Here is a 14,437-nt window from a genome sequence, read left to right on the forward strand (position 1 = left end):
TCATACTTCTGAGTTCGTATCCAAGGAGGGAGGATCCCGCCTGGAGGACCTGGATCCAGGGTATAGGGATGAGGGATACAGTGGATCTCGAACTTTCGTGGGACAACGGAGGTTGCGAGATGATGTTGGATGATTGGAGAGCTCGGATCCACGGCGAGTGTACCATTACAGTGAGGTGGATCCAAGCGACCTGGATCCGGATGAGTGTACCCATAATAGAGTGACCATGATGATTACGTCATATATCCGGTGGATCGGAAGATAACACAGCTGGGATGATGGGTCAAGGGAAGAAGGGACATGCAGCCGAGCCTGGTAAGGGATTTAGCAGATGAAAGACATAGAAGGTAGAAACCCAGGCAGGTATAGGCTTAAATATCAATACAGTCCTCAATTTGCACAGTATCACGCAAGGCCCTTCCTGCCCTCAAGAACCGGAACTACATTGGCCGTACGAGCTCCGAGAAGGTTGGGAATTGCGAATCTAGTGTTGGTAGTGATAACTGGATAATACATTGGCCAGATCCTACAACCTAGTGAGCTTTTCCTTTACTCGTGCAGATCCGACAGTTAACCGAATTTACTACTTGGTCGGTTACACCCTAGAGGTTCTCAACTCTCAAGATCCCGTCACAGGAGGCGGCAAGTACGACTTAAAGGACAACACAAAGGCAAGGGAACACACCCGCAAGGCAACCCTACGGCTAGATCCACGATCTAGGCCCCGGATCCATAAGCTCGAATATTCGCTTAGGATACGGAACCATCCACGGACGCAGAGTGAAGATTTTCCACTGCTGCTCCACCCCATCCCCACGTCTCGCCAAGACACTCAAGCTTCACCACTTGAACTCTTCGGAAGTTACCGAGAGAGCAGATCCCGCCCTACCGACGGGTACACAAGGTGAGGAAAGTTCAGCAGAACACGGATCATCGGGGGACCCCCTCCGTTAGTCGGTGTCTGGGCGCAGTTGGTAAGTTGGATCTGGCAATCTCGCAGATTTTGCTGATCCCGCTACACCACATCGGAAAGAGATTAAAAAAAATTAGAGATAAAGAACACGTCTACCGAAAAGTATTGGGATTCCACGCCATCGGGTGAATTTGGCGACAGGTAGTACTTCGTCTAGCCGAGAGGTATTCGTTACCATATCGCTAAAAGCGACGGTTCAGTAGAGCAAGTTTTAATCGTCTTCGCATGCATACTATGGTGTATAGCCGCTAGTATCTGCCGATGTTCACCAAAATTACCGATTTCTCCCCTCGATTTACCTCGCTCAGGAACGAGCGCTAGGAAGAACAGTTACGGGTACCCTTCGAGCTGCATGGATGCGTGGATGCACTTGGTATACTTACAACGGCACATAAACCAGAGGTCCGAGTCGTAGTTCAGGGTAGCCTCGCATCCACAGTGTGGTGAGCTCCGTTTCCGAATTAAAAAAAGTCAGCGTTTGCATCGCACGCATGGTTAGCGAAGCGCATGCGACCGCCCAGAAGATGCGCATCGATGCCAATATACCTCGAGCGCATACCGTCCGTTTGTGTACGAAGGGTGAGCATGTAGCCGTCGTTCCTCTGACGCTTGGCCCTGTCGGCCTACACATAGCGAAGCCGACCAAGGTACGCGCCGAGCACCTCACCACGTTCAAGGGCGACATTAACAACCAGTGCGTACTTCCCCGTAGTAGGCTCCTGCTTGAGAGCGACCTTGTTGGACTCACGAGGCGGTTCGCGCAAAGCTCCTCCCAAACGCAGCACTTGTCGGTGCAAACCACATTTATGTTCGCGTTGCGGCACGTGTCAATCCGGCATGGATCCGAGCAGCCGCAGTCTCCGTAATTGAACACGAACGGTAGTCGAATCGAAGCCGGGTTGTAGTATTCGTGCAAGTAAACTATTCGAGGAGGCCAGGGAGACGCCAAAAAAAGCTACTCCATATGTAGAAGCGTAGTCGATGTCAGGACAAGGTGCTGGCGTTCCCGCGAACATACTCATAGGACTCGTACGGATCGTCTCGGTAGCGCTGGGCAAGGACCCAGGCTTCGAGGAAACCTTTGGCGGCGCTCGCTTTTACTCGGACTTCGTGGACTACGTAGTTGGGGCGGTGTGAAGGAGAAAGATTCTTCTTGGGGCGTGCGTACAATCCAGATGGGGGTTGTTTCCGTTGCGGTGAATTACCATGATCGCTGACAGCACCCTGGAGGGTGCCAGTGCGGCTTCTTCTCGTTGTAGAGTTCCGCTCGAGAGCTCCTGGAACTGGCGGACGAACGCCGGCCCCTCTTAGACTCACAGAGATGTCCAATCGAGAGGTAGGTACTATGGTAGGTGCCGACAGGGCAACCCGACCGCGCGGCTCGGACTGAGATGCAATTGGCCAGTCAGGCTTTACCTCCTCGTCGCTATTGCTGCTTGAGTCAATAACAATGATCTCACGCGACCCCCATTTATCTCTTCTAATGCAGCACATGTAATTATTGGTTAGTTGTAGGCTAATTTGTATTAGTCCAAGGCTGCAGCATTCCCTGATACTGGCCCATAACTATAGTCCTGCCTACTTCTTTGGCCGATTTGGAAATGATACTTAAACACGAAAGGCGGAAATCAAGCAGCACAGTTCATCGGCATATGACCGTCGTAAAGAGGCAGTTGAAATCGACCACATTTACGTCTCATCTAATTTTCACTAATCTTATGTCAATATTTATGCAGGGTCGTAAAACGGTCTTACGGCGCTTCGCCTTTTACGTTATGACAGTATGGGGCGGCGTCCAGTCGGCCACCCTTCGAGAAGTCCGATCACCAACCCAGTTGGTGATTGTTGAGTATTTACACGAGATAAGCCCCCACCGTAGTACTGGTATTAGTTGATATATGATACATGTAATATCATCTGCGTCCTAAGAATTTTTAAGGTAATATCTTAAATGTCACCTGGATTGGCAGGTGCTTCGAAGTAACCTTTCAGGTATTAAATTCACTTAAGAGGAAGCTAACGCTAACCCCAGGCGATTTCCAGTGCAGTATATTTGTGTTGAACCGTAACAAGCCTAATCCAGATGTTTGCGTACTACAAATCGATAATGACCTAATGAGCACAATCACAGCACACAAACATAGAGGAATTTCCATAATCCAGTACTAGTGTACTGTTTTAAAAAAAGGAGGTGGCTATTAATTGTACTGTTTCCAGTATGTTTTCAGTTCGTGTTTTAATTTTTACAAACGTAAGTTTGTCATTACTCCTGATTCGCCACGCGTTCGCTGCGTCGTGTACGTAGTCTCCCTCTTGTTGGTTGGTACACACAAAGTCGATGGTCTCTAACTCAAAGTCGACTTTGAGCTTCCACGGAAGGTTGTTGGCAGGCTCCCAGCTATAACCAACCCCTGCACCAATTAAACTCTAAATTATGAACCCAGCGCTTGGCGTAGAGGCGTTCTACATCGCTCAGCTCTTCGCTCCTTCCGCGCCGAGCTCGACTACTGTCAAACAGACCAGACCCCCTCTGACCGATCGGCGTTGTTGTACAAGCCTTTTCGCTACTGGGAGGGCGCGCAGGTAGGTTTTTGCTAATCTTGAGCTTGTAGAAGGATCCGTCTGCCTTTCGATTGAAGTTCCATTGCCAAACTTGTGTGAGTTGGTTCAGATGCTGCTACCAGCCTGAGCAGAACGATGTGCAGGGCCTTCTGCAGCATCAGTCTCATCGATACGTGCGTCGACAGTCAGTTCTATAGGAGAATGGGCATTTGACGGACAATGTGCTGTTGGAGACGTCACTCTCAAAATGACATGACAGGGGGGAGGCACATACCAAAGTTCACAAATAACACTTTAATATAAAACTAACCAACCGTTATGAAACCCACATGTTTTGGTGCAAGTTTATAAAATTGTAATGGCAAAATTACTTTTACCATCATATTAAAAATATTGTACAGGACCAGGGGTCTGAATAGAAAATTTCGTATCACTAAAATCAGTTTTTTAAATATAAAAACGGATTACTACAGCTTCCTTAAAAATATGAATATGATATTGCTCCAATATTTCCAGTATAATTTACAAAAGTAGGCTCATAGAAACTTTAGATGCCTTACGAAACAATTGGACGTCTCAGCACCGTTTCTTGATGTCTGTATTTCCCATACTAGCTCTTAGTTAAGAATCTGATAGCCAATCATTATCTCAGAGTCCACAAACAAGCAGCTTGCTATGATCAACGGAGGTGTTCTTTCAGCTACAGAAGCTGTAGCGGTCAAGCGATTCGAGATCTTATGCAGTGGTAGCAAGAGGAAGGCATGCAAGGAAGATTACGCGACGCATATTCTTCGTGCTGGTCCAAGCAAGCGCGCTAAGCATGGGGGAGACAGTGGTGATATTATCTACAGCGAGTTGTTGAAGCAGCTACCCCCAACATCAAATGCATGCGAGCGATTATTTTCGCAGTGCAAGCTGGTGCTTACACCTTAGCGGACATGCATGTTGCCTGCCAATTTTGAGCTGATTATGTTTTTGCATGCAAACAGGAATTTATTGGATGTGACGAGGCTGGAAGTGACGCAGAGCTGTAGGCAATATTGCAATACTTACTGCAGTTTTTTTTATTGGTAATTGTGGAATTTTCCTTTTTATTATTGCGCTGACCCACCGTCAATTCCGTATAATACTGTATTGGAGAACCCCTGTACAGGACACAATCGCATATAAGACTGTGTCCAAGTATCTTTCTTTGCCTATTTTAAAAATTGGTGATGTTTCTAATCAGGACACTTACAGTTGGATACTGGACACATGCTTCATCTCATTACTTTTATTGCGAGTAAAATCCCTCGTTCATAAAATGCTGCAATATTTGCTGTCAGATGTGCGTACTTAAACAGTGTACTGGATTTTTACGAGGCGCGAACTTACCGGGGCTGTACTGTTTTACTAATCCAAATTCTGAATTAACTCGCCGATTTTCATACTAGTACTGGATTTTGGAAATTCTTCCACAAACATACACACACATGCATAATGTAAACGCTACCCAGAAAAGTCATAGACATTTTTTATATTGTGTAAATAAAAACGTCGAAGAAGGATGTCCACGAGATGCGAGGAGATCTGCAAGCTGCCTGTGTGTTTTCGCTCTGGTTTATATGGAGCATTTTTGATTTTGATTCGAACGCAAGCGATACGATACACTCCTATGCCGATGAAGCTAGCTGCATTCCTCTCCATCGCCGCGATTGCTATAATGTCGACGACGACTGCCACGCCTACTCAAAGGAACATGATTTTTGTATCCGGATACACGGAGGCTCCATGCGCCGACACTCCGTGCCTTCCGGAGCATGCTCCAGTGTGTGGATCGAATGGCGTCACGTACGAGAATGAGTCCGAGTTGGACCAGGCCAATTGCAACAACGCTGGCCTGAACGTGACTCAAGTGAGCTATGGCGCGTGCCCCTGCGGTATCCAGAATGAATGAGGTCGCGATCGCGTAATTGACATGGAAAGGGGTTAGCTCCGAACCAATACACAAACCACTCCCCAAAAAAATTTTTTTTTAATCAGCTACTTAAAATAATGTAAAATTCAGCACTCGATTAAAAAGAGCGATGAAGACAACGTTCTATTGCTTGCTCTCGTCCTCAAAGTTAGTTGTCCAAAAGTCTTTGAGCTACCAACGCAATATGCGCATTGTCAGTAAAGATCACAGACCACGTACTTTTAATCTCCCTACAACCACTGCCTTCTTTTCTTCAAGTCGTCGGAAGCAACCTGCGGGGCTATTACGCTGTCTTGTGGGCGACGGTAGTATCTCAAGTCTCCAGTACGTCGTGAATGGATGCTAGACCTGCGCAGAATACACAATCCCAGACGAAGGAAGCTCTGCTGGTCAAATCGAAAAGTGTGCCGTGTACATTGCACCGTCGTGTAATCCTGAAATCTGTGAAACACCCGATGGTGTCAACTCGAAAGTCGTCGTCTTTTCAAGCGTTTTCCTGCCACGATAGCAAACCCTACACTACTTCAGGGAGGCCCTGGCGTATCGCCCACTGACTGTGAGTTTTTTACGGGAGTTTTGGGACTTCTGAAATCAATACGGATGTCTTTCTATTTCATCGCAGTGGAGGAATCAATGGACCATCGACGATGGTGACACTGCACGAGTTGAAAGAAGCCGTGAGCGTATACACGACGGCCCATCAAGGTACAGGACGCAGCACAAAATTGAAGTGAGTCGCATCGCAGAGTACTACTACAGGATCTCCTTGGAGCCATTCGTTTGACACGTCGGAGGCGCCTGGATGTGCCAATGACTTACATGGAGTCGGTACAATTGTGTATGGTGCCAGCTATTAATACGATACAATTTTGGTGTAAAGGCGCAAGCAGCTAGATCCTCCAAACGGGATTGGATATGTACTCTATACTATCGAGTCGATAGTGTCGGTGCAACCGCTGGGACATCTGATAAGGAGTTCGCCTACGTGTCGATATCTGGCATTACCTATGGCGAAGTCCGCGATGCTTTCTTAGCGCTTTGTGAGAGTGACAGCAGCTGCAAATCTTACTTTCAAGTCAACAATATGCTTCAAGGTTTAATCGAGAAGTTTGACATCGACCCAAACTCAATGTTAATGGGAAAAATCGGCAGAATCGCGGTGTCATTCAGTCTGCGATCTGTACTGGCAAGTGATCCGTACATCCGAACCTTAATTCCGCCTCTTGTTTACCGCCTCTATCGATGTAGACGTAGACGTTCTGTCCCAATACTTTACAATCCTCACTGCGAATACTAATCCGCTAAACCGCAAGACGCTGTATTTGAATCGACGCTACCCCAGAGTATCATTGTCTTCTCTGAGATGATGCACTTCCATCTTTGTCTGAGATGAAGGCTCGATTTACAAATGCTAAACTAGCTACTGGAGGGATTCCTACTTGGTTCAGTCAACATACTCTGCCTTCACGAAAGAGAAGTCTCACTCGTGTGACGAGACTAATGTTGGTAGTTTTGACTCGAGCGGCATCATAGATCAGTACTGGGACAAAACAGCAAACCAAGCAAGCATTTTGCTGCTAAGTGGAAAGCTGGACCTTCAGACACCCAACAAATACGCCGACGCCTTTTGGAAAAATCTTGACCGCGATAGGAAAGAATTAATAGCCTTCGAATACGCAACACACGGTGCTCTCAAGACGACTAAAATGGCTGCTGATGATCTGGAGAGTGAAACTTGTGAAATGAAAGTACTAGCATCGTATGTACGCGCTGGTGGAGATCTCGAGGGTTTGGATAAATCCTGTGTGGCTTAGATGCCAGCATTTGATCTGTCCCCGTCAGATGCCTATTTGTACAGCTACTTTGGGACAGACGATGCCTTCGATGGCGTGTACAACTCGAGCTTAGCTCAATACTAGCATGATATTCTAGATTTGTCGATGATCACCGAAGCATCTTCAAATTCCGATACCTAAAGGTAAGTTTTACATAATATGGCATAAGCGTAAACTGTTCCATAACAAAGTGTAGGTTTTCCAGAATCTATCGAGTATTACAACGAAACATCGTGAGTTTTTATTTATGAAGAATTCACCAATCCTCCAGCTGTAAACTTTCTGTTTCTTGACTTCAAAATTCTGAACACACGTCGTTAACCATGGAAGCCCATACCCAAGAAGCTCACGGATAGTACACAATTTTACCTTGAGCTGGCGTTATATACTCTCCTTTGGCGGATATCATGCAGAATAATACGCAGCTCACCAAGTCCAAAAATAATCGTTTCTGCTCTTCAAGGGCAATGACGGGTCCTCCAGGCCGAATCATTCGGACTCAGATGAGCTAGTGCTTCCCTGTGAGGCCAGTACCTCATTTAAAAGTATTGACCTGAGCGCGATCGCGAATTCGCGCGAATCCTCGTCGGCCTTGTTCTGCAATAATCGATGAAATTTATCGGCGACTACACCTTGTCCGGACTGTGGAGTGTCCAGCAACATGGGTGTCTGCCGCATGCACACTTCCACGCACGATGATTGTCCATCCGCTGACGAGCGTAGAATGCACACGCCTGCTTCGATAGAGCGCATCCCGCTAAATCCACCTTCACCTTCAGAGTTAATCTTCCAGGTGTACACCACTCGGTTCGTCTCTACAAAGCGCCGTCCGACATACCGCTGAAGCAGTGACATCGCCTTTCCAGACTATCGAACGGTCTTTTTGATCTTTTCGGCAAAAAAATCGAATTTCGGTTCAAAATGTTTTTTTGCGGTTTTTTTGTGGTTTTTTTGTCAACGTTGCCATTTCACCATGGTCCTTCGGAACTCGTCGCAAGTGGACTACTGTAAATGACTGGCTAACCAAGCTTGGTTGTGCCTTTGGTTCTTGCCTTTCGCGTTGGGCATTTCCAATTCTTCAATCAATGGGTCGGGTACGCAAAGAAGGTGTGTGGTCTCATTTCAAGGATCATCCCAAGGGGAAGTATAAGACTCGGCGAGTGAAGTGTAATCACTGCACTACGACCATGTCTGCGATGGTGAAACATATGCAGCGCCATATCATCAACTGCGAGAAGATATCGCGTGGGTGGGGGCGCATGCTACTTGAAGACAACGTTTTGGTGGAGGATTTGGAGCGTCAGTCAGAATGTGCTCAAGCTTTGCGATCTATATAAGAGAATGGCGACAACATTCTCTTCCCCAACGTAGACGACGATTAAAGAGCTGAGACTGGGTGCAGCAGCGCTGGAGATGGAGCAGAAACGCAAGCAGGGGTAATAACGAGTATTACCCAAAAAAAACATGACGGCAAAAATAAGCAAAAAAATTGGTTTAATATATGTTCTTTTTTTAGGTATAAAAAAAAACCTATCTATACTCCAGACGGCAGCTGCCGGACAAGAGCATAATAGTGTCTTCACACCCGGTCAAGCGATCTATCGCCTCACGGTCGTTCTGGCGGTGATGCAGCTGGGCCATGTCCCAAATTGCCATTTCTGTCTGGTCGCATTTGAACGGTACCAAATCGTCGGCACTGGTGCAGTAGTCGTCCGTCTCTCGAAGAAGAGATGTAAACAACGCTGTCTCGACAGGTAGAATGGCATAAGAAGGGTTGTAGTCCTGCCTTGAAAAGTATGTGATCTCCGTGACATTGCCAGAACAGTGGATTAGACTGCGGAGGTGATCTATATACGAGGCTTGGACTTTCGCGGCTTGAATGAGTCGACGTTGCTCTGCCTCGAGCCTTTGTCTTTCTGCTCGCTGTCGATTCGCGACGTTGCCCCAAAATGAACCCAAATCATTCGTCTGTAATTGTCCACGCGATTCTCTCAAGCTTTTTAGCTGGTTCAGATGATCCGTAAGATCGTTCACCTTCCGTTTTAATGCCGAGCGTTCGTCTTTGGCTTTTTGGCGCTGCTTCCTGCGTCGACTTGCCTGCTCCTCTCGACGCGCCTTGGCCTCTTCGGCCGTCTCAATCATGCCGTCTGTACACAACACTTGGGTGTATGAAGAGCTGGGTAGAAGAGCATCGTAGCTTGAATGAAAGTTATCGGTTAGCTCAGACGGCATGCTGAGTATAGATTCCAGGCAACTAGAGTTCACAAAGTCGTCGACATCTTCAAAGAGAGAATCCATGTTGGAGTCTGGCGTGTGAAGTATAACTGATGTCTGTGTCGCTTTGCCGACGCCACCCTGTGTTCAAGAGAGGCAAGTCATCATGGCCTTTATTCCACAAAGCCCTAGCGTTACACATAGTGGTGCTACCGTTTATTAAAATTAAACAGACTTTAAGATCATACTTGAGATGTGATGACTTACAAATTTATTGATAGAGAGGAGTCAGGGAAGCAGAAACTGTACGTTCCTGCACAAATACAGGAGTCACACCAGCCAATGGGCTCTTAACAATACACTAACGCAACCTTTGGAGACGGTGAAGTTATGTCCAAGATGGCGTAACTTGTCTGCTTACCAGGTCAAACATAAATGAAATGGATGGGAGATGTTAGATTTCTCCATCGTAATGTCTCGAAATCACACTGTTATGATATAAGAGTTGGGCAGTATTAGAGGTGCAAATGTTTGTACAGAGACGATTCGCTGAGAATGACTGCTCAGTAACACGGAGAGAGAGAGGGGGCATTGTACGTCAAAGAAACAGGCAGGGGTATTTTTCATTACCCGGGCGTCCATCGATAAGTTGCAGAGACATATGCTGCTGACAATACGTAGATTGCGTTAGGAGCTCAAAGCCTTTTGTACGTTAGCGCTTTCAAGACGAGAGCAAGCAAGAGAGCGTTGTCTTGATCGTACTTTTTAATCAAGTGCTTTCCTCATGTATACATTATTTTTAGTAGCTGATTAAGAAAAAAACAGAAAAATAATGGTGAGTGACGCTCCAAATCCTCCACCAAAACGTTGTCTTCAAGTAGCATGCGCCCTCACCCACGCGATATCTTCTCGCAGTTGATGATATGGCGCTGCATATGTTTCACCATCGCAGACATGGTCGTAGTGCAGTGATTACACTTCACTCGCCGAGTCTTATACTTCCCCTTGGGATGATCCTTGAAATGAGACCACACACCTTCTTTGCGTACCCGACCCATTGATTAAAGAATTGGAAATGCCCAACGCGAAAGGCAAGAGCCAAAGGCACAACCAAGCTTGGTTAGCCAGTCATTTACAGTAGTCCACTTGCGACGAGTTCCGAAGGACCATGGTGAAATGGCAACGTTGACAAAAAAACCACAAAAAAACCGCAAAAAAACATTTTGAACCGAAATTCGATTTTTTTGCCGAAAAGATCAAAAAGACCGTTCGATAGTCTGGAGAGGCGATGTCACTGCTTCAGCGGTATGTCGGACGGCGCTTTGTAGAGACGAACCGAGTGGTGTACACCTGGAAGATTAACTCTGAAGGTGAAGGTGGATTTAGCGGGATGCGCTCTATCGAAGCAGGCGTGTGCATTCTACGCTGCGTCAGCGGATGGACAATCATGCGTGGCGTGGAAGTGTGCATGCGGCAGAACCCACTGTTGCGTGGACACTCCACAGTCCGGACAAGGTTTAGTCGCCGATAAATTTCATCGATTATTGCAGAACAAGGCCGACGAGGATTCGCGCGAATTCGCGATCGCGCTCAGGTCAATACTTTTAAATGAGGTACTGGCCTCACAGGGAAGCACTAGCTCATCTGAGTCCGAATGATTCGGCCTGGAGGACCCGTCATTGCCCTTGAAGAGCAGAAACGGTTAATTTTGGACTTGGTGAGCTGCGTATTATTGTGCATGATATCCGCCAAAGGAGAGTATATAACGCCAGCTCAAGGTAAAATTGTGTACTATCCGTGAGCTTCTTGGGTATGGGCTTCCATGGTTAATGACGTGTGTTCAGAATTTTGAAGTCAAGAAACAGAAAGTTTACAGCTGGAGGATTGGTGAATTCTTCATAAATAAAAACACGATGTTTCGTTGTAATACTCGATAGATTCTGGAAAACCTACACTTTGTTATGGAACAGTTTACGCTTATGCCATATTATGTAAAACTTACCTTTAGGTATCGGGAATTTGAAGATGCTTCGGTGATCATCGACAAATCTAGAAATATCATGCTAGTATTGAGCTAAGCTCGAGTTGTACACGCCATCGAAGGCATCGTCTGTACCAAAGTAGCTGTACAAATAGGCATCTGGCGGAGACAGATCAAATGCTGGCATCTAAGCCACACAGGATTTATCCAAACCCTCGAGATCTCCACCAGCGCGTACATACGATGCTAGTACTTTCATTTCACAAGTTTCACTCTCCAGATCATCAGCAGCCATTTTAGTCGTCTTGAGAGCACCGTGTGTTGCGTATTCGAAGGCTATTAGTTCTTTCCTATCGCGGTCAAGATTTTTCCAAAAGGCGTCGGCGTATTTGTTGGGTGTCTGAAGGTCCAGCTTTCCACTTAGCAGCAAAATGCTTGCTTGGTTTGCTGTTTGGTCCCAGTACTGATCTATGATGCCGCTCGAGTCAAAACTACCAACATTAGTCTCGTCACACGAGTGAGACTTCTCTTTCGTGAAGGCAGAGTATGTTGACTGAACCAAGTAGGAATCCCTCCAGTAGCTATTTTAGCATTTGTAAATCGAGCCTTCATCTCAGACAAAGATGGTAGTGCATCATCTCAGAGAAGACAATGATACTCTGGGGTAGCGTCGATTCAAATACAGCGTCTTGCGGTTTAGCGGATTAGTATTCGCAGTGAGGATTGTAAAGTATTGGGACAGAACGTCTACGTCTACATCGATAGAGGCGGTAAACAAGAGGCGGAATTAAGGTTCGGATGTACGGATCACTTGCCAGTACAGATCGCAGACTGAATGACACCGCGATTCTGCCGATTTTTCCCATTAACATTGGACTGGTGGAGTTTGGGTCGATGTCAAACTTCTCGATTAAACCTTGAAGCGTATTGTTGACTTGAAAGTAAGATTTGCAGCTGCTGTCACTCTCACAAAGCGCTAAGAAAGCATCGCGGACTTCGCCATAGGTAATGCCAGATCTCGACACGTAGGCGAACTCCTTATCAGATGTCCCAGCGGTTGCACCGACACTATCGACTCGATAGTATCGAGTACATATCCAATCCCGTTTGGAGGATCTAGCTGCATGCGCCTTTACACCAAAATTGTATCGTATTAATAGCTGGCACCATACACAATTGTACCGACTCCATGTAAGTCATTGGCACATCCAGGCGCCTCCGACGTGTCAAACGAATGGCTCCAAGGAGATCCTGTAGTAGTACTCTGCGATGCGACTCACTTCAATTTTGTGCTGCGTCCTGTACCTTGATGGGCCGTCGTGTATACGCTCACGGCTTCTTTCAACTCGTGCAGTGTCACCATCGTCGATGGCCCATTGATTCCTCCACTGCGATGAAATAGAAAGACATCCGTATTGATTTCAGAACTCCCAAAACTCCCGTAAAAAAACTCACAGTCAGTGGGCGATACGCCAGGGCCTCCCTGAAGTAGTGTAGGGTTTGCTATCGTGGCAGGAAAACGCTTGAAAAGACGACGACTTTCGAGTTGACACCATCGGGTGTTTCACAGATTTCAGGATTACACAACGGTGCAATGTACACGGCACACTGTTCGATTTGACCAGCAGAGCTTCCTTCGTCTGGGATTGTGTATTCTGCGCAGGTCTAGCATCCATTCACGACGTACTGGAGACTTGAGATACTACCGTCGCCCACAAGACAGCGTAATAGCCCCGCAGGCTACTTCCGACGACTTGAAGAAAAGAAGGCAGTGGTTGTAGGGAGATTAAAAGTACGTGGTCTGTGATCTTTACTGACAATGCGCATATTGCGTTGGTAGCTCAAAGACTTTTGGACAACTAACTTTGAGGACGAGAGCAAGCAATAGAACGTTGTCTTCATCGCTCTTTTTAATCGAGTGCTGAAGTTTACATTATTTAAAGTAGCTGATTGAAAAAAAAAAATTTTGTGGAGTGGTTCTCGGAGCTAACCCCTTTCCATGTCAATTACGCGATCGCGACCTGGATACCGCAGGGGCACGCGCCATAGCTCACTTGAGTCACGTTCAGGCCAGCGTTGTTGCAATTGGCCTGGCCCAACTCGCACTCATTCTCGTACGTGACGCCATTCGATCCACACACTGGAGCATGCTCCGGAAGGCACGGAGTGTCGGCGCATGGAGCCTCCGTGTATCCGGATACAAAAATCATGTTCCTTTGAGTAGGCGTGGCAGTCGTCGTCGACATTATAGCAATCGCGGCGATGGAGAGGAATGCAGCTAGCTTCATCGGCATAGGAGTGTATCGTATCGCTTGCGTTCGAATCAAAATCAAAAATGCTCCATATAAACCAGAGCGAAAACACACAGGCAGCTTGCAGATCTCCTCGCATCGTGGACATCCTTCTTCGACGTTTTTATTTACACAATATAAAAAATGTCTATGACTTTTCTGGGTAGCGTTTACATTATGCATGTGTGTGTATGTTTGTGGAAGAATTTCCAAAATCCAGTACTAGTGAACTGGATTATGAAAATCGGCGAGTTAAGTCAGAATTTGGATTAGTAAAACAGTACAGCCCCGGTAAGTTCGCGCCTCGTAAAAATCCAGTACACTGTTTAAGTACGCACATCTGACAGCAAATATTGCAGCATTTTATGAACGAGGGATTTTACTCGCAATAAAAGTAATGAGATGAAGCATGTGTCCAGTATCCAACTGTAAGTGTCCTGATTAGAAACTTCACCAATTTTAAAATAGGCAAAGAAAGATACTTGGACACAGTCTTATATGCGATTGTGTCCTGTACAGGGGTTCTCCAATACAGTATTATACGGAATTGACGGTGGGTCAGCGCAATAATAAAAAGGGAAATTCCACAATTACCAATAAAAAAAACTGCAGTAAGTATTGCAA

General features: G+C 46.4%; 2 protein-coding genes across 2 annotated transcripts; one reads left to right on the forward strand and one right to left on the reverse strand.

Moving 5' to 3' along the window:
- Nucleotides 1-5,195: 5,195 nt before the first annotated feature.
- PITG_22941 (Kazal-like protease inhibitor) lies at nt 5,196-5,471 on the forward strand (the record flags this gene model as incomplete). The annotated part of the gene is made up of 1 exon (XM_002901067.1): nt 5,196-5,471. One exon carries the CDS (start codon nt 5,196-5,198, stop codon nt 5,469-5,471), a length of 276 nt encoding a protein of 91 aa, XP_002901113.1.
- Nucleotides 5,472-13,528: 8,057 nt separating this feature from the next.
- On the reverse strand, nt 13,529-13,810 carry PITG_22942 (Kazal-like protease inhibitor; the record flags this gene model as incomplete). The annotated part of the gene is made up of 1 exon (XM_002901068.1): nt 13,529-13,810. One exon carries the CDS (start codon nt 13,808-13,810, stop codon nt 13,529-13,531), a length of 282 nt encoding a protein of 93 aa, XP_002901114.1.
- Between the last annotated feature and the right edge of the window lie 627 nt (nt 13,811-14,437).

Source organism: Phytophthora infestans, genomic scaffold (genome assembly GCF_000142945.1).
Source record: "Phytophthora infestans T30-4 supercont1.22 genomic scaffold, whole genome shotgun sequence".
Taxonomy (NCBI): domain Eukaryota; phylum Oomycota; class Peronosporomycetes; order Peronosporales; family Peronosporaceae; genus Phytophthora; species Phytophthora infestans.